The sequence below is a fragment of the Lepidochelys kempii genome, chromosome 6 (assembly GCF_965140265.1).
Source record: "Lepidochelys kempii isolate rLepKem1 chromosome 6, rLepKem1.hap2, whole genome shotgun sequence".
Lineage (NCBI taxonomy): Eukaryota > Metazoa > Chordata > Testudines > Cheloniidae > Lepidochelys > Lepidochelys kempii.
This window is the reverse complement of record NC_133261.1, coordinates 116,851,676-116,876,608: the sequence shown is the minus strand read 5'-3', so window position 1 is coordinate 116,876,608 and position 24,933 is coordinate 116,851,676. Positions and strand designations below refer to the sequence as shown.

At 45.0% G+C, this 24,933-nt stretch overlaps 1 protein-coding gene across 2 annotated transcripts; it reads right to left on the bottom strand.

Annotated features, from left to right (window-relative positions):
• Positions 1 to 5,524: 5,524 nt before the first annotated feature.
• CLBA1 (clathrin binding box of aftiphilin containing 1) lies at positions 5,525 to 22,156 on the bottom strand. 2 transcript variants are annotated; one of them, XM_073349823.1, is made up of 6 exons: positions 22,054 to 22,156; positions 19,810 to 20,518; positions 16,109 to 16,257; positions 14,244 to 14,373; positions 9,641 to 9,751; positions 5,525 to 5,781 (listed from the first exon to the last, which is right to left on the bottom strand). In XM_073349823.1, exons 2-6 carry the CDS (start codon positions 20,281 to 20,283, stop codon positions 5,542 to 5,544), a joined length of 1,104 nt encoding a protein of 367 aa, XP_073205924.1. In that variant the 5' UTR covers positions 20,284 to 20,518; positions 22,054 to 22,156; the 3' UTR covers positions 5,525 to 5,541. The 2 variants fall into 2 exon arrangements, with proteins under 2 accessions (XP_073205924.1, XP_073205925.1); XM_073349824.1 differs by lacking the exon at positions 5,525 to 5,781 and adding an exon at positions 5,999 to 7,915.
• Between the last annotated feature and the right edge of the window lie 2,777 nt (positions 22,157 to 24,933).

Sequence of the window (24,933 nt, the reverse complement as noted above, 5' to 3'; positions counted from 1 at the left end):
GGAGAACAGAATTAGGATAGCTGTTGCAGCCTCCTCCAATGCCTGTAACCCAACATGTGGCCACACAACATTTGGCTGTGCACCAGCTGAGGCAGGCTCATCACTCTTGGGATTGCATTTGCTCTGAGCAAGACTCGAATCATCCCTGACTCTATTGTAGAGCGGTACAACAACGGGGCCTATCACTCCAGAGTAGTCAGCAAGTAGTAGTCTAACCAGTGCCGGGTTTACAGCGGCACCATGGAGCCGGGCCCATGCTCCGAAGGGACCTCGGCCTGCTCCACTTGCACTGCGCCCCAAGACCCCGCCAACCTGATGGCTCTCCCCCCCCGTCCCGCCCCCGCCCACCACTTGCTCCGCTCCGCCTGCCCACCAGCTGGCTAAGGGCTACTCTCCACCCTCTGGCCCCACCTGCTGGCTCCTCTCTGCCCCCTGGCCAGACCCTAGTGCACCTCCAGCTCCAGGCAGTCTCTGCTTCCCTCCACCTGTGGGGCCCCGCCTGTCTTCCCAAGCTGAGCTGCTGGAACTGGTGCAGAAGACTCACCAGTTGGGGTGGATGGGGGACAGTGTGGGGGGGTTGGTTGGGCCCCTCCAGGCAAGTGGGTCCTGAGGGAGCCCAGGTGGGACAGGCTGTAGGCTGGCTGATCACACCACTCCCAAGGGGCTGGAGCGGTTTCCCCACCCAGGGACCAGCCCTGGCTGCGCTGCTGGCTCAGTCCAGGAGGCACAGTCCCCTCCCAGCAGGGCTTGTGAGTGCGGCCAGGGGGTGGGAGTGGGTCTCAGGGGGGATCTGGGGTGGTGCTGGGCTATGAGGTGGCAGGGAAGATCTGTGTTGGGGAACTAGGGAGTGGAGGTTCTGTGTGGGGTGCTGGGCAGTTGTGGTGGGGCTGTGGGCAGGTTGCTGTGGGTGTTGTGCAGGATGCTGTGCATTTGTGGAGGGGGGTCAGGTGGGGGACGCTGGGCATAGAGGCTCCAGCGGGGCTCTGGCCAGAGTCAGGAGGGTGTTCATGTTTGGTAGGGGGGCTGTGTGGTGCGGCATGGGCCTGCCCCCAAAGGGGAAGGGGAATGCTGGCACCACAGGGCCGAGCAAGCCACTTCCTTCTGGCATCTGCCAGTTTGTAAATAGTGCCCTTGCACTGGGCTGAGCGGGCCCCCATCCCCGCCATACCATGCCCCATTGCCCCTGACTGGCCCCTTGCTCTGGGGACCAACCCTCCCTCCCCAACCCACACCATGCTCCATTGCCTCCATGGGGGCCCAGAGATATGTTTGGCACCGGTCCCACAAAAGGTTAATCCAGCCCTGAGTATAACTGCACCTGTCAACTGGTCCGCCCAGAGCTTCATAAAAGTGTGGGGGGAAAAAAGGTCAGTGACTTTATCTGAGAGACCCCAAACTAAAAAGGCTTTTTTGGGGGTGGTGCTGGAAGACATGCATGCTTGGAGTGTGATACCATAATGGAATACAACTGCCAGAGCAGGGCCATGAGGCTGGAGGAGCAAGACTTCCGCACTATCCCTCCTTGCTAAAGCTTTTGAAGTAGTCATTCCAGAAGTTCCTTCAAATTTACAATGACGTCCAATTCCAGTGTGTCCTTCAAGCTTGCCTGACAACACGCCTCCTAGTAAAAACACCCATTGTTTTCTCTTGCCCCAGTAAACCCAGTAGCTGCAATTTAGTCTTTTACAGCTGAAATCTTTCTCACAAATCCATTGTTTCTCCTTGTCCTTGGAGACAAAGAATAGCTAGGTCTTCCTTACAGGTTGTTTTCACTCTACTTAGCCTGGTCGCTGAAGGACAAACTGATAATAGAGAGCCCTGCCTCCCCTCAAAGTTTCTATGGGAGGACTGACTTATAGCTAATAAAATCATGCCTCCCCCCTTTCCACAATCATCAAAATGGAGAGAGTTGCACTGTGGGACAGCTGCCCTCCATGCATGGCTCTCGTCGGTGGTGGAAGTGCTGCAGATGTAAACACACTCTTCCACAGGCAGCAGAAAGTGAGTACCCAAGCCAGCGCTTCTCTTTCACCGGTTCATGATCACCGTTGAAACTGACAGTGCAAAAACTTTGCAAGTGTAGACACAGTTATACTGGTATAAAGTGCCTTATAACTGTGTAGCTTATTCCCTTTTCCTGTATGGGAATAAGTTATACTGGTATAAACACCTTTTTTTTTTTTTACTGGTATAACTGTCCCCACTAGTGGGGTTGTCCATTTTAATTATATGGTATAATTTAAAGCCGCACAACTCTTTGTGTAGACAAGCCTTTACTATGCAGTTAGACTGGCTTTCAATCAGTAATATGGTTATTTACCAATGCCTGCAGAAGTTTATGGTTTATAATCCTAGGCAGCTAAATTGTTTCTATTGGTGGCGTTAAATCAATGGAACAAGAGCCACCTTCTCCCTTCTTACAGTCTCGCCTTCCTGATAAAGATCTAACCATCACACTGTTGCTGCATCCCTTATCAGGGTCCTCTGCTGCTGTTACTATTGTACAGTTTGTAGTGATTTGTAATACAGAGGTCCCAGCCAGGTTGGGGCCCCAGTGTGCTAGGTGCTGCACAGATGCATCATAGAAAAAAGTCCCTGTCTCCAATTACAGCTAATCTTAGCTTAAGCTAAGGCATGTGGCTGAAATAAGTAGGGAAGATGGCACTTCAGCCTGGTTCTTGGAGCCCCAAGTCTTCCAAACTCCAGGGTTCTGAGCCACAGAGAAGGGCCTCTTTCTTGCTGCCATAGTTTCTGCAGGTTAAGAGCCAAATACTCTGGCTAACTTTTCCCTTCCCCAGCTACTGCCAGACATGTCTTTAACAGTTCCTGCCCTCTTATTTAACCGACTTTTTTTTTTTTAGCTAGCTTTTGTCCTTCACAGTCTAACAGTGCCTCTTGCAGTTAGAAAAGCCTTGAAACTCTCTGCTTAGGAATTTTATTACTGCAAATGATTCTTATGAGAGGGGCCCAGGAAGGGGGCCTAACAGTTGTAAAGTTACCTTAGCTCACTGGTTTTAAACTTGTGTTCAGGAGTCCTGTTTGGCAGAAGGGACTTGTCCTCTGAATATTAGAGCTCACTGCTTGGCCTTTAGCCACTTGCTGAGCAGAAAGAGTAGAAGTAGCCTCAGTGAAGTTTCATGTAAATCTGTGTAGGATCTTTCCAGCATACTTCCACCCAGCATTACTGTGTAAATATGTGCATATGCACAGATGGCTTTTGATTGATTCCCATTACTGTAGTATTTGAGCATCTGCCAATCTTTAATTAAGAGCTTTTAAGCATTGCTCTTATTCCTGAAGGCTGTGGGAGATCCATCTGGGAATTTTAATAAGTAGCGGCCCTACAAGTCCTCTGTCACTGAGGTAGATGTTTGCGGATGTCTATACTAGAAACTGGTACAGCGTAGACACTTATTACCACGATGGAAGGTGTTCTTCTACCACTGCAGTAAATCCACCCCTCCGAGAGGTGGTAGTTAGTTTGACAGAAGAAATCTTCCATCAACCTCGTGGTGTTTACACTGGGGGTTAGGTCATCTTAATTACATCACATTGTGCGTGAAATTTAATTAAATTTTAATTTAATTTATCTCTTGGCAACAGAAATTCACAGTTTATCGTACATTAGAGATGCATTTACAGGTAAAAATTCTAATCTAGGTGTCAACAGAAAAGTCTTCTGTATGCCTAGCTCACATGTATGCTCATGTGTAGTGACTGGGGCTAGCCACTTGAAGGAATCATGATCATATGCCCTAGGCTGTTATACACATTACTTCCCGCAGTCCCCATTTGGCCTGGAGTGGCGAACCGCAGCCAGTGGGAGCTGTGATTGGCCGAACCTGCAGACATGGCAGGTAAACAAATTGGCCCAGCCTGCCAGGGTCCTTTCCCTGGCGGGTCACGTGCCAAAGGTTGCCGATCCCTGATCTAGTAGTTGGAGCAATGGCCAGGGAGTTATGATTTCAGGTTTGTATACCCAGCTCCACAACTGATTGACTGTGTACCCATAAGCAAGTCATTCAACCTTTGTAAAAGCTTTCCGCATCTGTAAGATAGAAATTCTTGACCACATAAAAGGGTATTAGAGGGACACTGCCTACTTAAACATTGTATTTCTGCTTTACTATCAGTAATCCTAGAATCAACCATAGAATATCAGGGTTGGAAGGGACCTCAGGAGGTCATCTAGTCCAACCCCCTGCTCAAAGCAGGACCATTCCCCAACTAAATCATCCCAGCCAGAGCTTTGTCAAGCCTGACCTTAAACACATCTAAGGAAGGAGATTCCACCACCTCCCTATGTAATGCATTCCAGTGTTTCACCACCCTCCTAGTGAAAAAGTTTTTCCTAATATCCAACCTAAACCTCCCCACTGCAACTTGAGACCATTAGTCCTTGAGACCATCAGCTACCACTGAGAACAGTCTAGATCCATCCTCTTTGGAACCCCCTTTCAGGTAGTTGAAGGCTGCTATCAAATCCCCCTCATTCTTCTCTTCCGCAGACTAAACAATCCCAGTTCCCTCAGCCTCTCCTCATAAGTCACATGTTCCACTCTCCTAATCATTTTTGTTGCCCTCCGCTGGACTCTCTCCAATTTATCCACATCCTTCTCGTAGTGTGGGGCCCAAAACTGGACATAGTACTCCAGAGGAGGCCTCACCAATGTCGAACAGAGGGGAACGATCACGTCCCTCGATCTGCTGGCAATGCCCCTACATGTACATCCCAAAATGCCATTGGCCTTCTTGGCAACAGGGGCACACTGACTCATATCCAGCTTCTCGTCCACTGTAACCCCTAGGTCCTTTTCTGCAGAACTGCTGCCAAGCCATTCGGTCCCTAGTCTGTAGCGGTGCATGGGATTCTTCCGTCCTAAGTGCAGGACTCTGCACTTGTCCTTGTTGAACCGCATCAGATTTCTTTTGGCCCAATCCTCTAATTTGTCTAGATCCCTCAGTATCCTATCCCTACCCTCCAGCGTATCTACCACTCCTCCCAGTTTAGTGTCATCTGCAAACTTGCTGAGGGTGCAATTCACACCATCCTCCAGATCATTTATGAAGATATTGAACAAAATCGGCCCCAGGACCGACCCTTGGGGCACTCCACTCGATACTGGCTGCCAACTGGACATGGAGCCATTGATCACTACCCGTTGAGCCCAACAATCTAGCCAGCTTTCTATCCACCTTATAGTCCATTCATCCAGCCCATACTTCTTTAACTTGCTGGCAAGAATACTGTGGGAGACTGTGTCAAAAGTTTTGCTAAAGTCAAGGAACAACATGTCCACCGCTTTCTCCTCATCCACAGAGCCAGTTATCTCGTCATAGAAGGCAATTAGATTAGTCAGGCATGACTTGCCCTTGGTGAATCCAGGCTGACTGTTCCTGATCACTTTCCTCTCCTCTAAGTGCTTCAGAATTGATTCCTTGAGGACCTGCTCCATGATTTTTCCAGAGACTGAGGTGAGGCTGACTGGCCTGTAGTTCCCAGGATCTTCCTTCTTCCCTTTTTTAAAGATGGGCACTACATTAGCCTTTTTCCAATCTTCCAGGACTTCCCCCGATCACTGAGTTTTCAAAGATAATGGCTAATGGCTCTGCAATCACATCCGCCAACTCCTTTAGCACTCTCTGATGCAGCGCATCCAGCCCCATGGACTTGTGCTCGTCCAGCTTTTCTAAATAGTCTCGAACCACATCTTTCTCCACAGAGGGCTGGTCACCTCCTCCCCATGCTGTGCTGTCCAGTGCAGTAGTCTGGGAGCTGACCTTGTTCGTGAAGACGGGGGTAAAAAAAAGCATTGTTCTTGAGGCTGTGAAGCCAATAGTTAAAGTTGCTCATGGGTATTTAAGCACCTTATTAAATCAGCACTTTAATGCAATGATTGCATTTCCATTTCAAAATAGATGAAAAAATACATACAGCAGAAATCTGTATCTAGAACATTCTATTAAATACAACATTACAAAAATCAGTGCAGACGTGTTAGCTCTTGCCAACTTTTTACTATAAGAAGGTTTCTGAAGCTAGGAAGTTCAGTGTTTCTTTAAAGTTATAAGACTTTCAGCCCTGATCCTACACCCACAGAAAGCTTTGGGTGAAGCCACACAGAAGTCATTGCAGGATCAGAGCCTTAAATTCCTGGCCATTTTAAATGGCACCTATTCAAATAAAAGACTAACTGTTAAGCTAGACTGTTCCCATTAACTGAGTAGGCATTATGCAAACACTTTTTCCTAAATTAATAGAACTGAGGTATCCTGAAAGTTACTACTGCTAGTAAATGTATAACTCAGCTCTGATTTTACTGCTGAATGGAGTTTATATAGATTTAGGCCTTAATTCTGCCAATACCTACACACTTCATTTTAAGTGCAGACTACGCATGTCCTCAAAGTTAAGCATGGGCATAAGTGTGGCTAGGCCTCAGTGAGGGTCTCATTTAAATACAGGTCCTAACACAAAGAAAGTGATTACTTTTTAGTATTTAAATTAACATTTAAAACATTTAATTTCAGATTATCCAGTTTCTCTGTCACATGCCTTTACAATTCAACTATATACAATATACTTGTACAAAACCTCTTGTTATAATGCTGTACAGTTATCTTCATAAAGTCACAGTAGAGGCATATCTGGCTTGTTAGAATAAAAACAATCATACAAAGTTTTCACATTTATAAGGGACAAAGTAACGAAAATATTGATATAACCTGCATGTAAAGTTCTTGCTAATGAGTAATGTAACTTATACACCAAGTGAAGATGAATATTTGTCAGGAGCGAGCCATAGATTCTGTGGCTGTTATTAAATATGAAGTGTACCTGACTTGGCCCTATGGGACTTGTACATGCAGGACAGTAGGAAAACTAGTTAGTAATTAGTATGAAATTTAAAGTCTTAAAAACAGCAGCCTCTAGCACTGCACAGGACAAAGCCTTGACTGCACAACTAGCTTCTAACAGTTTTACAACCATGATGACTAGGCCCAGTTTAAATGGTTGGGGGCTGAATGTTTCTAAAGTCATGTTACAACTGCATTCAAAAGATATTACAAGCAGAGACTGATCCTAGAACAGTTTCTGAACCTGCTTATAATACTGACTCCATCCAGGCTAGCTGGTTAAACTGTGTTAAAACACCACTCAGTAAAAATGCCATTCAGTGGTAGAAGTAAAACTGTACAAGCCATGGTTATAAACAGAAAGCGATGTGAAAATCATAGCGTGTGTGGTGGAGTTGGAGAGGGGTTCCTCAGGTTAGGGGATCAGCAGCAACACCGTACCAGACCCAAGGATAGTCCAAAACAAACCAAGTCAAGGAAAAGAGATGGTAACACCAAGGCACACCTTACAACACACCGAAGATGTGTTCAGATTTTTGGGGGGAGGAGGAGTTTGAATTAAAAAGATCTATTTAGACCAAAAGGGAACAGATGTTAAAAGCTCACAGAGAGATGACCAAATGCCTTTATATGTAACGCTTGGTTCTAGCTGGATTACCATACAAGATATGACTTCATCATTTACCATGACTGCCACCAAAATTTACTAGGACAAAACTAGAATCTAAACCTAAATTACAATAAGTACCTTTTAGTAAAAGAATTGCTTTAGGTGCAACATACAGCTATTATATAAGATTTTTTTTTCTTCACAAAAACATCTCTAGTCTTCAGTAACAAAATGAAGGTAAACTGCACTTTAAATGAAAGAAAGATAGGGACTTTTGCTTTAGCAAGCATCACTGTTGAAAATTTTCATTTTTAGACCGTGTGTACTGAAAATCCTCTTCTTTCTTGGGACAGTTTTAAATTGCATATTTCCATTTAATGGTGTCCTCTTCAAAAACAGGTTATAACTAAAGAAATGACCATGTCTGGAATCTGGTGCTACAGGCAGCTGAGTCAAATGAGGGGGGGGGGGGGGGGAAAGTTTTTAATAGTTTAATAGTTTTTCTGCAATTAAAACAGCTTACATTTTCAAACAGATTGTAAACATTTCAATTTGGTAACTTTATTTTTGTCAGTAAGACTAATAATTTCACAGTCAGGAACATAAATGTACAAGAGGCCTATTAGTGCATTTAGCCCATCCCTAAGTGAGTACATGATTGTTTACTACAAGACACTGCCTAACATGTATTCTAGTTTGCATTATCTTGCTCTGGGACTTCCTGTTTCTCCTGAGAAGCTATTCCAAAATCCATTAGATCTTGTTAAATAAGATTTTCCTATTCAGCCTACATTTTCCTCTTTAATTTCATCCCATCATGTTGATTTTTACCTCTTGATTCACTCCTCCCACAAAAAAACCCTGCCTCTTACAAATGTTCAAGATGTGTGGCTAGCAAAGATCTCCCCACCCTTACCAAATAACAAAATATCTGACGTTTATACTTTCATGAATCAATCCTACCAGTTTCTCTGTCCCACGTGTTTCTCTTCTCTAAACTCCCTCCTGTTTACATCTTTCAGGTACTGAGGTGTCCAAAATTGAACACAGTTTAATATTCAGCTTGTAAAGTGGACTAAAAACTCGCATGCATGTGCGTGCGTGCATTTTGCATTACCAGAGCAACAAGACCGTTTATGTTTTGCTCAAAAGAAAGGGAGCTTTTGTTTGACATTCTCATCTAAACATTACCACAGCTTATTAAAAAAACAAAACGAGGGCCTTTTCTTTTAGAGAAATGAACAAGAATGCAGTTTTGTAACATTTATTTCTAAATGTGAAGTTTTCCTTCAAAATGAACAAAATTCCTGTAGCAAAAAACTGATGGAATTTGCAAGGCTCACTAACAACTGCCCCATAGCGCGTAGAAATGCTGACTTGAAATAGAGACTAAATTTAAGGGCAAAGTACACCGACACCAGAAAATGTTATTTTCAAGTGTAAGTAATTACCTGATTAAACTAGCTTGAAGACTTTAAGTATTTCCAGTTACGTCTCTCTCAGCATACTAACACAAATGGGCTAAGTCCTAGTAATATCCTTTGTTCCCGAAACCCCAAACTCTTAGGGCAGTTCCATTTTACTTTATTTCAAACAGTTTGCTATTGCGTCTTTTGTTGAGAGTAGTTTTTGTTTACTCTGTTCTTTCCCTCCCCTGAAGAAGCCTAAACTCTGATTCACTCTGAATACCTGAAATACCAGTTGGACACAACTGCCTCCTCCATTCTTCTTCCCTTCCTCCCTCACTGTTCTGTAAGAGTGAGTCACGTCTGTCTTTTTATTCACGCCTTCATCCCATTAATCCTGTTGTATGGTGACTGGACCTCCTCAGTCATCAAAGTGTCATCAATCAATATTACATGTTTGCTAGTATCTTAGCACAGAGCCCATACTAATCATGCAACTTAAGTTCCTTAAATAACATATGACCTGAAGTTCTAACTCTCCCAATCTTACATCACTTTGCACTTGGTGCATACATAGTACTTAGTGCACGATTTCCAGGAGCATTTGAAAAGCAAAATTTGGCTGAAGAACTGCCAGGTCCCACTAGAAAGTATGTTAAAACATGAGTGGGGGAGGGGAAATGCTGACAACTGTCTGTACAGCACCCAGGGACATATAAAATATGAGACCTGTATCTCTCTAACGTACTTGCCTCAGAACTCTTACCTTGGTTTGAATTAGTGCTTTACAGTTACTAATATTGAATCCATCTTCTAAGTCTTCATTTATTTTAACGTTTGTCTCTTCCAAACCGTCTTTGCTGTCTCCTGAGAAGTCCTAATCAACAAGTAGCATAATTTAAAACACTCTTCATAATATCAAGTGTCCATCAATGTCAAAAATGCTTTATTCAACATAAATGGGCTTTGGCCCTCCGAAAAAGGTCCCCCTCTCAGAACTAATAAGCAAATAAGCGTTTAACTTTATTTTTGGAAGTTGCAATCTAAATCCCTGTCCTATAATCAGCTCTGTAACGTGTATCCCCTGCCACCACCTACTTCCCATGGACTTCAGTGCAGTTCTGTGCAGGGGCAAGATTCTGCCCACTTGGATCACACAGCTGGATTGTGGCCTAAAAACGTCACTTGGAGACACTCTTACTGTTTTTTTTAGGGGGGAGAGGGTTTGGGGGGAAAGGTTAGGCCTTGGGTACATGAGAAAGTTGTTCCATTTTAACTGTACCAGTATCAGTAAAGCAGTACCACCCCTACTGTGGATGCTGTTATATAGTATAATGTGAGAGAACCTGCTTGAATACAGAAAAAACCCCTCCAACCACACACTCCTAATTGTCACCTACCACCCTGCAATGGAACCTATATTGGATATTATTAAACAATTCAAATCCATACTTGATGGAGACCAACTCAACACAGCACCCGATCCTGCCATCAGTGGCAGATTCACAGATAGGCTCATGCCTAGGGCCCCCAGCCAATTTGGGGGCCCCCACAGGAGCCTGGGCAGAAGTAGGGGTGCAGCTGGCACCAGAATGGTGGCACTGCCCCCTGCATCTCCTCTTCCCCCTGAAGCCCTGCCTCCTGGCCAGAAGTCAGAGCCAGGCAGTGGTAGAAGTTGGCCAGGGAGCCTGGGCAATTCCAGGAGTGTGGGGCTCCAATAAATCTTAATCTGCCTCTGCCTGCCCTAACAGATGCAAAATCTGCAGATAAATCTCCACTGCTATACCCCGACAATACACCTTTCAAAGTCCACAGGTACTGCATATGCTTATCCCAACATATGGTGTACATCATGCATAAGGCCAAGATTTTTATCAAGGATATTTTTAATAAAAGTCAGGGACAGGTCATGGGCAATAAACAAAAATTCACAGAAGCCGTGACCTGTCTCTGACTTTTACTAAAAATATCTGTGACAAAATGGGAACCCGCTGGGTAGCTGCAGGGGCCGGCTAAAAGCCCCAGGGACCCCCACTACCTGTGAGGGCCCAGAGCTGCAGGCAGCTGTGGGGGGTCCCCCGTGGCAGCAAGGAGTTGCTAGGGTCCCATGCTGCCTGCGCTGGCCAGGGCTGCAGGGATCCCCGGCCAGGGCTGCAGGGATCCCCAGCCAGGGTTTCCCTGCCTCCCACAGCTACAGGGGCCCCTGTCCCCCATGGTGGTAGGGAACTACGGAGGTCCCCTTGCTGCCCATGGCAACTGGGGACTGTGGGGTACACCTGACCCCGGTGCAGCAGCGGGGAGCTGCTGGGTACCCTGGCTGCCACTGGTGGCTGGGAGCCTCAGGGCCCTGCCACCTACCCCGCAGCTGCGGCGGGCTGAAGTCACAGAGGTCTTTGGAAGTCAGGGATTCTGTAACAAAATCGTAGCCTTACTCATGCAGTGCACTAAGTGCTCCAACAACTAGGTAGGTGAAACTAGACAATCGTTACATTCTGAAAAGAACTCCCACAGATAAATAAGACAAAACCACTATCACGCGTGGGTAAACACTTTTCACAGAATGCTCACTCCGTATCTGATCTGGCAGTGCTCATCCTCAAAGGAAATCTGCACAACACTTTCAAAAGATGAGCCTGGCAGTTTAAATTCATAACTTGCTAGAAATCATAAAGACACGGGATTTATGGCTTACTACAACACCCTAAAGCCCCCTAACCCCCCATTTTTTGTCCTTTGGCTGCACAGGAAATAATTAGCCACTTCACTTTGAATGGTCCTGTAGATCAGTGGTGCTCAACCTTTCCAAACTACTGTACCCTTTTCAGGAGTCTGATTTGTCTTGCATACCCCCAAGTTTCACCTCACTTAAAAACTACTTGCTTACAAAATCAGACATAAAAATAGAAAAGTGTCACAGCATACTATACTGAAAAATTGCTTACTTTCTCATTTATACAATATTATTATAAAATAAATCAATTGGAATATAAATATTGTACTTACATTTCAGTGTATAGTATATAGAGAAGTATAAACAAGACATTGTCTGTATGAAATTTTAATTTGTACTGACTTTGCTAGTGTTTTTTATGTAGCCTGTTGTAAAAGTAGGCAAACATCTAGATGAGTTGATGTATCCCTGGAAGACCACTGCATACCCCCTGTGGTATACGTACCCCTGGTTGAGAACCATTGTCTCAGATATATGTTAACTACTTATGCTAACCAATATATTCCACCTTGTATTTAGGTGTGACACTGGGTACCTTTCCCAGACCTGAAGAAGAGCTCTGTGTAGCTAGAAAGCTTGTCTTTTTCACCACCAGAAGTTGGACCAATAGAAGATATTACCTCACCCATCTAGTCCCTCTAATATCAGCATAAAAACATCTTATACCTGTATATTTAGTCCTGTACAGAAATAGGGCTAACTGTACCAGTATAAGGTGCTGTGATGGGGTGTACCTATCCTGCACCAGCCCCAAAAGGGTTAACTGTGCTTTGCAAACTGAGAAAGCCCTGCCCCTCCAATTCTGCTGGGCATGCTGAGCCTGGAGGCAGAGTATAAAAGAAAGCAGCACTACTCAGTCTGGGCATGCTGCTGAAGCGGGAGGATACAAACTACAGGCTCCAACTACACAGCTATGGCATGCAGAGTTTCAGATGGACCCCAGGCTGTCTGATGATCTCAGAGAAGAGATTGTGCTAGCAGGAACTATGCCATCCAAGGACCCCAGAGACCTGCGGGAACGGTGGAGCACCACTGAGGGAGAAAGGGTCAGCCCAGGGGAGTTAGACTCTTCTCTGGTGAGTGAACCAGGGAACCAGTCGGTGTGTTTCAGGAGGATCCCTGGTGACTTGGGGGTGAGCACCCTAGCACTGCCTGGGCTGAGACAGGGAGGAGCAGAGAGGGCCCGAGTCCCCCTATCCTGGGTGCCATACACCCCTGAGTAGTGCCCATTTCTCCAACAGATCACCTAATTCCACAGAGCAGGGTGACTTTATTGACTCTGGCCATTGGGTCACACCACCCTGGGCAGGAGGGCTACACTCTTGATGCTGGCCACTAGGCCCTACTACCATATTTATAGTAAGGGACATCAGCATAAGACCTAACTGGCTGCGGTACAGTCTTTTCCTTTCTTTATGACTACACGTGACTAACACCCCATGACGGGTGTGTTAATACTGATATAATTGCATCCACACTAAGAGAATAGTAATGCCCTAACTATACCAGTTAAAAATAAAATCACCCCTCTAGCCAACACAGTTATACCAGTATAACTCATGTGTAGACCAGGTCTTGCATGACTAACCAGCACTGCAATTTTGTTTGATTAAACTCATCTGAAAGGCTGATTAATCCAGGTAACACCAGGAGTTTCAAATAGGCAACCATCAGGAAAGCTAACAGCAGCTAGTAATAAAGATAGTTACCTCTGAAAAGCAGAGCAAGAAGATTAAATTTGTGCTAACCAAACAAGTAATTATAATAAAAATCTACCTCCAATTAATTTTTCCAACATAAAAAGACAGAATAGCAACATTCTGCTTTGGGAGTTTAAAATGTTGCATTTTTAATCTCTGAATTTATTTAAAATATTTTTTTCTGTATTATTTTTTTACTCTGAAATGAGTGAAATGATTTGAATAAAGGCAAACTGAATACTGTGTTCCAACCTGTATAGTTAAGCCAGATATTCAAGCATACAGAACTTAATTGGACCAACTGATTCCATTTTTCATAAAGAGCAGTCCAATTTTCACATAAGTCAAGTCAACTGACTTCACTGGACTGAATCCATAATGTCTTGTATAAATTCTAATAACTCCTCCACCTCAAAGTAGGCAACCCTCCCCCCCCCCCCCTTACATTTGTGGAACTCTACCAACAAAATCAGAAATCGATTCAGTTGTAATGACCGTATGTCACTTCGTTTGGATTATTGAGACTTCAATACATTCTCCACTATAAATTGGCAAAGACAGCCAGAATTTGGTCTTTGCATCATTATAATATCTTAGCAGAGAAGCCTTAAACTAAGGGCTTGTCCACACATGACAATTCATCTGGAATAAAGTAGAGTGTGAATTTAAGTGGAACAACTATTCCTGATTTACTCCATTATTTTGGAATAAGTGTGTCCACACAAGGAACTAATCAGGAATAACTTCCTGTGTAGACAAGCCTTTACATCATCAAAAAGGACCTAGCTGAAGATATTAGAATTTGTGACCCACCAAAATACACTTCCTAGTGCAGCTGTGTGACAAGTCTTTTTTTTCTGCCTAGATGACTTTAATGACTACAAGTTTAAATCGAACACTTACACTGATGTTCTAGCCAAACATATTTTTTAAATTACCTTTTGATTTACATCTATTCCAAGAGCAGATAACAAGTTTTCCTGGCAATGGGATTTATTCCAGGGACATCTTAAACCCGTGGTGCTATTGGGGTCTCTAAGAGTTCTCCAGAGGTTTCCAGAGTCCATGCTAAAAAGAAATGCAATTTGAAATTGTAGTTCATAGAAAACTTCCAAACAAAATCCATGATCTTGAGCCCATACCTCCTATAAAACCATTATCTAATTTTCAATTCTAATGCAACCTCCCTGGAGACAACTGTACAGGGGTACACCTTGAACCACCTACTATGCAATCTGACTTTCTTAGAACTGTTTGTCCAAGTCATCAATCCAACTTGCTAACAAAGATGCATGATGCCCAATGATATAAGCAATGGCAAAAAAATTGTGCATGCTTTTTTTCCCCATCAAATAAATAGCCATACAGCAAGAGCATGTCTGAGAGAGCTTTATATGCCTACATATCTCCAGAATGAGTAGAAGTGGACAGGAAATATGCATTAGAAAAATCATGATCCAAAGGTGGTGATGTCCAATTCATGTTGTGGAGAGCAAGCAAGTACAAAGCAGAGTTCTATTTATTTATCTTCAAAGGCAGCTAACCTACAGTTTGGTTAGTCTGTCTCTCTCAACCCTCTTCATTATTTCAGCTTTCGGGCTGCATTGAGCCAGCCTGATATTCACATGGGTTACCTTTCATATTTGGTCTCATCTGGGTAGGTGTGATTTCCTTCTCTGTGATGCTCAAACAGTATTTAAAGCAAAGGCCCAGCTCCAAGGAAACACAGAGGAAAAGAATTAGGCATCTAAATCAGGATGTCAAATTGCAGAAGCCTAACTACTTATTCTATTCAGGTTCTTATGCCATGTTCATCACCACACTATCTGTGTGCCTTCCAGTAGTGCATTAAGTGATGTGGCTAACATCTGTCATGGGTAGTTTATCACATAGACTATCTAGGTTCCTTGTATGTTACACAGCACCATAATATTGGTGTGCCTCCCAAGAATTAAAACATAACAATCTCTCTCTCCCCACCCTCTTTTCTTTCCCAACAGTAAGTTACCTGATCAGACTGGTGTGCATGTAAGGAGTTTATTGAAGGGAAAAAATAAAAACATTTATTTTATTGCATGTGTTAATTCTTGGACCTTCACTAATATGCAGTACAAATAACTAAGCCTACTTTTTAGTTACAATGTTCCAGATGTGTGCAGAAACCAGAACAGCTACTAGTGCAGATACACTAATCCTTTCAAAACAGGTAACGAGTTGATCAGCATTCCAGCAGACTTAACAGCCAAGTTACCCATTTCAACTGCTGTTAACTTCATAATCTCCAGGAAGGAAACCAGATGCACCACTGATTAGGGAGAGCATGTAGCTTAACAGGAGGAGCAATAATTACTGGGAGAATTGGGAGGCTGTTGTCAGAAAAGTACCAGTGATTGGGGAAAGAAGAACCTGTGTTGCTACTCTTGATGAAAGAGAAACAACACAAACCTGCAGGAAAGAGAAGGAATGCTGACAACAGAAAGAACACACACGCTCTGTCTGTTGGTGTCCAGCATTCCAGGAACTTAGCAATCAGAAGTGCTACCAAAAGTAGTAGGAATTCTACAAAAAGAATGAATAGCAGCGATAGGTGGACTGTTATACTTTTCAGGGACTAGAAAAACAACCGCATTTCCCTTCTGAACCCAATAATCTGATAAACTTCATGTACTGATTAAACAACCAAAGATCTGAAATAGCATATTTTAAATTGAAACGAGTAAGTTCACTCTCCTCCCCGCAACTTCTTTCAGAAAAATTAACAGTATTATTGCTAGGTGTTTGACTGTTTACTTAAATTCCTTACCAAAGCTGTCTCTTCGTAAATTCAAGAATCCCAATGTCTTCATTATCTGCGTCAAGAACTTGATCTAAGCTTGTTATGCTCTCTGTGGACTGTGGTACAATGACTTCTGGAAAACTCAACTTAAAAATATCTTCATAGTTGAGATTGGCCTAGAAAAAGCAGAGTTTTATTACAAACCTCATTAGGCCAATCCTGCAGTTCACACAGGACCTGATCCAAAGCTTACTGAAGTCAATGGGAGTTTTTTTCCATCTACTTTAAGCCTGACGCAAAGCCCCTTAGTAGTAGCACACCACACGCTCAAATCTACAAGTATTTTACTTAAATGAAGGATTGGGGTCAGAGTACGTGACCGATGTAGATATGCACACATCGTGTTTATACGTTCAATTAAATGAGGTATAGTCACATTATATACGTAGTCAATAGTTAACTCTATGCACACAGTTTACAGGATATCCAATAAAGCTGAAATGAATCTTTGTTTACTTGTGTGTGCACCATAAAATGGTGTGTTTCTTTAATTGCTGGTATAGAACCATGAGAGAGAACTTACACATTTGTTCCTCCTATGCCAATAATGACTGAGGATTTGGAGGATCAGGTCCTTATCCACATGAACGACTCTTACTCATACAAAGAGTCCCAGTGCAATTAATAGGATTATTTGCAGGAGTATACTCACATGAGTAAGGATATGCAGAATCAAGCCCTGTTCTAGAAATGCTCAGTCCATCTGCTCCAAAGTTTTGATTTTGACCATTTTAATTCCATTTTTGCCCAGAATGATAGAATTTATTTATTTTTAAAACGTACTTTTGGATTGCAATATTCCTTTAGTGTGTTTGCAACCCAAATTCTGTAGTTGCATGAGAACCAGAAAGTGGAACTCTCTAGTCTGTTTTCATTGTCTAAGATGAGTAAAGTAGAAAAATGAAAACATGTTTAAAAAAATGCAGTGTTAAGTGTAAGTAAATACAAGTCCAGGGACTTTTCAAAATATGAACTCTTACTTGACACTATCCATTTAATGTTTTTAAATTCAGATAGTTTAAATCTACAGCTGGCTTGCTACCAAATTATAATATTCTCCAAGCTGGTCTAATTTTGGGACTAAACTATTTAGTTGTGTCCTTTTTAAACCATCTCTGTGTGCGGAAGATAGGGTAGAGGAGCATCTTATATCATTCTTTACTGCATTCAATGACGGGGTGTGAAGGAGTTGGCATCTTAGCCACACTTCTGTAGAATAGTGACACCTTGGAAACCAGGAATGTAAACTCTGGAGGCTTTTTTTCTACATTATTTTACAGCTATCGAGCAGGAGATTGGTCTTGGTCAGACAGGACAGGTTCAATCCCTCTCAGTGGGGCTGGTGGAAGGCTTATGTAGGGGATGAGCCTGGACTGCCCAGAAAGTCTCAAGGAATGGTGCTGAGTCCTAGGTTGCCCACAAACTCCTGATACTGTCAGAAGGGAGATTTATTCCTAACGTACGGGCCCAGAACCACTAACTTTCCTGAAGGGTTATTGTTGGGGTGTCCAAACCATCTATATAGACACACATGTGGCTCGGGAAATTGTTCATGCTGTTGTGCATGTGTAACAGCACTGCTATGGCTGACCAAGTGTCATGTGCCAGAAGACCTCCTGTAAGAAGGAGCCTGCTCAGAGAGGGAGAGAGTGGGTCAGGAAAGACTGGGGAGGAGCTCTGTATCCATCAGGTGGATGGGCTGGTAGGGGGGATAGCTGCAGGGATTAGCGGCCTTACCAGGGAGAGGCTTTAGGAAAGGCCAGGCAGCAGGTCCTGACTTCATGAAGGAATGAGAGTATGAAAGGTGTGTGTTGAGTTGATACTGAACTCTTTTTGTGAAAGAAAATGCTGAAACTATGTCACTGTTGGGAGCTTTCTTCAACATGCTGGCCCACCAGTCTACAGTATAATCAGATAAAGATTAGTTAGTATAAATATGTTGTTTAGCATTTTCCTGGATGGGAATCTCTCAGTGTATAGTCGTCTTATCTGCTTAGTTACATTATTTTTAACACTCAACTCCAGCCTATTTTCCCTCATCTTCTGGCTTTGTCATAATGAATGTCTAATGCGTGTCAGATTTCAGATCTGTTATTTTGTTAAAGCTAGGTACAAAGGAATTACCATAACAGACTAGTCCTGTGGTTCTCAAACTTTTATACTGGTGACCCTTTCACATGGCAAGCCTCTGAGTGGGCCCCCACTTATAAACTAAAAACACATTTTTATATATTTAACACCATTATAAATGCTGGAGGAAAAGCAGGGCTTGGGATTGAGGCTGACAGCTTGTGAGCCCCCCCCCCCCCCCCCATGTAATAACCTTGTGACTCCCCTGAGGGGTCTGACCCCCAGTTTGAGAACTCCTGGACTAGCCCAGTGGTCTTTCTAGTCCAGTATCCTGTCTGACAGTGGCCAATAGGAGATCTTTCAGAAGAAGGTATAAAATGGCGGGAGGGGCAAGCAGGAAGTCTCTTCATAGGCCCAGGAAGCTGCTGTTTGACTTACATCCTGAGGCCTAAGGGCTCTGTCTCAAACTATTACTATTTATTATTGGCAGCAGTGATAATGTGCTAGGTATGTTCCACACACAAGATGTAGTGTCTGCCCCAAAGACCTTACAGTTGTAGCCAAGCAATATACCAAGGAGGGGAGTGAGGGATAAATTACATTGTTTTCGTATACATTATATATACAAGGGGAATTCCCAGTAGTCCATCACTGTCTTTCTGCCCTGAAACTGAACATACCTCATAGTTGAGTGGCATACCCCACTCTGAGTTGCATCTGATACATCTCTTTGCCTTGGTTAACCATACAGATTATAGTAGGATGTTGGTAGCAGAAGAGATTTAAATGTCTCTTTTAGAGAGAAATCCAGTGACTTGGTATGGTCTGTTTTGGCCAGGAGTAACTAGTAATGTGTATTTATCTCTTCATGTGCTCCCCTCTCTTCTGTCCCACCACACCCAGGCTTCTTGTCCTAATTTTCAAAACCCTCCACAATTTAGAGCCTCCCTTCCTATACATCCCAGTGTCTTATCACAAGGCAACTCCCACCTTTCTCTGCCAATGATTCCAGCCTCAATCTCCTCCCACAAGAACCTTTGTGCTTTCTCCCAAGCTACCCCTTGCTCCTGGATAAAATTTCCAGCCAAAATCCATAAAGTCACCACCCCACTCAATCCCTTCTCAAAACTCACTTCTAAAATAGCACATTCAGAAAACAACCATCTGATAACATGTAGGTAGGTGGTGAGTTGTAATTACTGATATAATTGGCTAAGAATTATGCATACTACTAATCTCTGCTTTTAAATATATAAAATGTTTGTAACCCTGTCCCACATATTCTAGCTATTGTCTTTTAGATAAGTCCCTCCCCCAAAGCATGTACAGTAGCTTGCTTTGTGTTGTGCTAGGCATCATATCAACATAATCTGACTGTGGCCTCTAAGCATTACAGCAATAAAAACAAGACTAATCTACAGTATTTCATGGAAAAGAATCACATTTCATAATCTTCAACTTTGCATTTAATTACATTATCCTCCCAAAAGTGTATCCTCCCAAAGTACAGTTTGCACAAAGTGCTTTCTAGTACCCTAAAGAAACTGTAGCACAACAATTAAACTTTTAGCAGTCTCTGACTTACTAGCAACACATACCTTATCCAGAGAACTAGCACTAGGTTCCCTCCCATTGTGTACAGATGGGTTGGAGCAGTGATGCCCATGAGAAGTGTTGCAGTGTTCTCCATTTAACTCCACATCAGAAATTTTTGTTTCTGCTGAATTCACCAAAACTTCAGGACTGTGACTGATGCGCTCAGACTTGACTAAGGTTTCACTGAAACTTTCAAAGTCACCCCAGGAACTGTTGGATTCTGATGTACAACGAATGCTTTCAGAAAACCCTTCACAGTTTCTTCCTCTACTGTTCCCCCAGGGGAGGCTCTGATACATCATTTCAAGTTCCACTATATCTTCCTTAGTTCTTCTTTCATTTATGTTACATTCCTTAATTCCCTCACTATTTTGACTGAGAGACATACCACTCACTTTGGCCGTAAGATCTTTCAAAGACTTCCAGCTTAATGCTTCAATGGTGCTAGGACTTTCCACCAAGTGCTGGTCCTGCATTTCTGTGTTACTGCAATAATATGAGATCACTAGGAAAACTTATAATGTAGAAAACAGAAAATGTAGTCTAGATGCTTAAATTCTAATGTTTCCAAAGCAGAATAAAGATCTTCATTTTGTCTTAAATAGTCTGTAATAATGATGCTAAAAAACAGTATGTCCTTCACTCTCTCCCCCAGTGATCAACATTGTGTGTGTTATTCAGTCTGACTGTCGTTCCACCGCAGATTTCAGTCTGCAAAGGAAGGATTGTAAATAAAGACAGCCGTGATAATGCCTGTCTAAAGCTAAGAAAAGAGAACTGATAAAGCAAGGAAAAAAAGTTCATGTTTAAACAAATACATTCCACTATTATATTGTTGAAAACAAACTTAAAGACACTGGTTTAAAAATGATCCATCTGAGGTTTATTTTTTTCACATTTGATAATACTTTGTGCCTAGTCAGTTTCACCATGTCTCCTGGAGTCTGTTTTGCCTTTTGTATCTGTCCTTCATAGAGCAATAGTTTGAAAGATAATTTTTTATCTGTGCAGGGGTGAGACAGGATTGTAAAATCACAAAAATTGGCAGTGGGACTCCAGCGGAGGTACAATACCTTTAATTATTTTTTTAAATTGCTTAGAGGCCACTCTGACTTCTAAAGGAGTGCCTGAAGGTGTAAGGCTGAATTTGGCTGGATATTAATGTTTGAAAGCTCTGATTTAATCTTAAAATGCTTAATATGTGCACATTCAAAAGATAAAGAACTCTAAAGTGAAATAATAATGGAAAGATTGTTCCCAACAGAAGACTTTAGTGGTGCTCAGTCCATACTAGTCTTGATATTAAAGCTTTATTCAGAAACTTGACAGTGAAAATAGGTAGTAGTAAGCCACAAAAATGGATATTATCAATACAGACTACTGACAAAAAATATAAGCTGTCTTGCATGCTCTGTAGTATAGTGGCACCAAGTTTGCTCAGGTATATTTCAAGTGATGATCAAAATGCAGGGAAATAAGTTATGTGGTGAAATTCATGTGTATGTGTGTAAGGCTTTTCTGGTCGTCCCTTTTTTCCTTAGTTGCCTGTCGGTGGCTTTGTGCATGACAGCACATTATTAGCACTCTGCCCAACGCATCAGACTCCTGCTCACCCACAGGAATAACCCCCGGCCCAGCCTCTCCAACGCCGGCAGAAAGTGCCCTATATAGGGCTGCTCGCTCAGGCCTGCGCCCTCCTTTATGCGCCGTGTGCGCAAGGGCAGAGGGGCAGGAACCCAGAGCCGATTCACTGTGCCCGGCTCCACGCCTGTCCGTGCCTCAGTTTCCCCAGCTGTCCCGTGGAGGCGATGGGAGGTGGGGCCCCTCCGCGCCCGGGCTGGGTGCCTGTCGGGCGGGTCCGGGCCCGGGCCCGGCTCTGAGCCGTGTCCAGCGGGCAGCCCCCCGCGCCCGGTCGGGCTCCGGGTGAAGCGCTGGCCCCGGAACAAGGTGCCGAGCTCGGCACTGGGCCGGGGCCGGCGCGCTCCGGGGCAGCCGCAGTTAGCGCCGCTGAGGCCGGATCGGGGCTCCCACGGCGCAGCGGTCCCCCCATCACAGCCGCCCCCCCCATGGGCCAGCGGGTCCCTCCCCCCGCCCGCGCCGCCCAACCCGAGAGCGCACCGGGGCCGGGGGACGGACCCCAGGAGGGACGGATGCCGGTCGCTGGCCCCGCCCCGCAGGGGCTGAGGGGAGCGGGTCGGACCCGGCCTGTCCCCGCCGGCCCGCCGCGGGGAGAGGAGCAGCCTTACCCGCACCGCCGCGCACGGCCGGGCCCGGCCAATGGCCGCCGCTGCCTCGGCCACCGCGACTGAGGGGAGCGGGAGCCCCGGCGCGAGCCAGCACCGGCCGGCCTGGGGGCGGGGCCGAGAGGCGGGGTCAGAGGGCGCGGAGGAGAGGCGGGGAGGGGGGGAGCGCAGCCCGGGAGTGAGGTCACTGTGAGGGGGTTGCACCTACCGTCGCTAGGGGCGTGGCTACACTGCGGGGGCGGGGCCTAGGTGGCTGCCGCGGAGTCTTCGTTCTGCCTGCCTGAGATCAAAGCTGGGGGTCAGTCCCCCAGGCGGCTCTTAGGCAGGTCCAGCTCAGCCAGGCCTGCAGTGCCCACCCCTGCCACCCCCTTACTGCCCAGGCAGGGGTCAAGATATGCCAGCCCTGCAGCCCCAAACAGCTCCTAACAAACAGTGGGAAAGGCTCACAGGGACACAAGGGGCAGTCCCTCTCCCCCAGCTAAGCTGCTTGCACCATGTGCTGGGCCAGGTGCAACCACCCTCCCCGCTCCTCGGGCCCAGGAGAAGTCATTGCTGGTTTTCAGCCGGTGGATTGGTGTGAACTTGTATCCTTCCTAGGCTCAAGCCAGCTGAAAGTTCTGCCTGCATCTCACCTGCCATCAGGTCCGGTTAGCCGCAGCAGATAACATCAACTATCCCAAAAGTGGAGATCTAGCAGGCGTAGTTGTCAATATTGTCAAAATGTTGCCAGGGACAATGCTGACAAGCTAAGGGCCTGGGGGATGCTAGGCTGCTGGATAGCTGTGGGCATGTTGGGTGAATTTTTAGGATGGTTTTCATATGAATATCCTAATTTGGCAGATTTGAGGGTGACTCGGGCATCCATAGCTAATGCTGTAAAGGCCCAAACAACCATCTAGTCACTCAAACCCCTCTCCTAACAGGCTTCTCCCCAGGGCTTAAATCTCATAGAGTATTTCCCAGAGCCCGCTGTGACCCCCGCCCCATTCTCCATGGGGCATGTCAGGGCTTGGGGCTTCAGCCCCATGGGAGCGGGTGTGCACGAGAGTTCAGCCCTGCAGGGCCTTGTGGACCCCCTGAAATCAGCTCGTGGACCCCAAGAGAGCCACAGATCCCCAGCTGAGAACCACAACAGCATCAGGCTGGAGTCAAGGTTTGAGAATATTTACCGGAGCTCGGCTCCAGACAGCTCCAGCTGAATTTAAGCCTCGCTTCTCCCTACCTCTCAATGTCTTGGAGTGGGAATTATCTTAAGGAGAAGATATCAGGCAACTTCTCTCTTCCCCCAACATCTCCCTCATTTTGGGGGTGGGCATAGGTCTTTGTATCTCTCTAGTGGCCTTTCCCATGAGAGTATGTGGGGCTTCTCCAACTGATAGCACCCATTTTCTCCAGTTTCTCTTGATTTTTAAAATCCTATTCTCTCTCCCCCTTCCTGGGTCCCCTCAATTTTTATCCCCTGGGTCTTTATGTGCCATTATCTTTCTGGCTCACTATTGCCAACCCCAATCAGGAGTCAGGTCACAACTTGTGAGATTGGCTTTAAAATAATGGAATTTCAAAAAGTAGTAAATGTTGTGTTCTTTTTATTTATGTTTTCCAGCTTTTCTTCACAATCAGGAGGGCTAGAAATATATATATTTTAACCCAGCTGAAATGAACACATAATCACAAGATTCCAGGAGCTGGAGCTTTAAGAAAAACACACACCAACATTGTGAGACTTGGGATAAAATCCAGTGAGTTGGCAATGCTGCTGTCTCTCACTGCATGGCTTCTTACTACCCCTCCCCCCAGTTTTGTCCTCATTTCTCCCCCCACCCCTCTTGTTTGTCCCACTCCCTTTGCCTCCTCAATTTTTTATTGCAGCATTGGGACTGGAGAGCTGAGTCTTCCATTGTGCTTGTTGATCCTGCTGCTGTGCAGAGCCAGCTGGGACTGAGAATCCTGCCTCACTTACTTTCTCTCTAGCAGTTGAGTACACAGGAGCTGAAGCAGGATGGAGGCACTCAGCCCAAGGCTGCTGCTGCTGCTGGCTGGCTGGCTCTGCTCTCACGTTCTGTTGGCAGGAACACAGATTTGAAACAAGCACACAAACAAATCCCTGCTCAGTCTTTCCTTAGGCCTCTGGGTGTAGCTCACTGCCCTCAGTGCTGGGTTTAAAAATCTCTGGCAGTCCTAGCCAGCCTGGGACAGTTGTAAACGGGAGGAAAGAGGTTTTCTGGACCAGGGACTAGGGAGTACTGTCCATGCATTTCACAAGTATGCATCCCACACATCTTACTCCTGTTCCAGGCAGGGACACTGTACTTGGGGTGAGAGGCTGAATGTGAGGAAATGCCCGGCTGTGCAGCCAAAGCAGCGGAGGGCCTGTAAACCAGTTCCCCACCCCATCACTGGAGCCATTTCCTGTACTTCATCATCACCCCACTATGCCAGGCTGAGGATTTGGGGAAGGTCAGTCAGATCATTCTTTGAGACACATCCCACATGTAGCTGACTCGTGTGGCGCGGTAACCATCATGTTTCCAGCCCCCTTCCCACCCTGGCCCTGCAGCAATGGCACTGAGCTGCTTGTTCCTTCCAGCTCCTGAGATTGGTTTGCGATGCTTCACATTTTCAAGGCTGCCTTCCCAAGGCAAAGGGCAAGGAGCTTCCTAACCGAAGGCTGAGAGTCTTCTTTACATTTCAGCCTCCCTGGGTCAGATGGGCCCCACAGCCATGGGCTTTACAGGGCCCAAAGGCCTGACAGTGGCCAGCTGGAATCTGATGCACGATTAAGACTGGGGGTGGGAGAACTGAGAAGTGTCAGAATTTGGCCCAAACCCTTGGTGTAGGGGAGGAGAAGATCACAGTGTCTGTCCTCTTACTGTAACACTAGCA

What these genes read in the sequence shown, in the direction of transcription:
- CLBA1 (XM_073349823.1), bottom strand. Translation starts at nt 20,283, where the DNA reads ATGCAGGACCAGCACTTGGTGGAAAGTCCTAGCACCATTGAAGCATTA. An exon ending in GTGCTAGTTCTCTGGATAAG is followed by an intron (nt 16,258 to 19,809) that starts GTATGTGTTGCT and finishes TGCTTTTTCTAG; the next exon opens with GCCAATCTCAACTATGAAGA. An exon ending in GAATAGATGTAAATCAAAAG is followed by an intron (nt 9,752 to 14,243) that starts GTAATTTAAAAA and finishes CTTGTTGATTAG; the next exon opens with GACTTCTCAGGAGACAGCAA.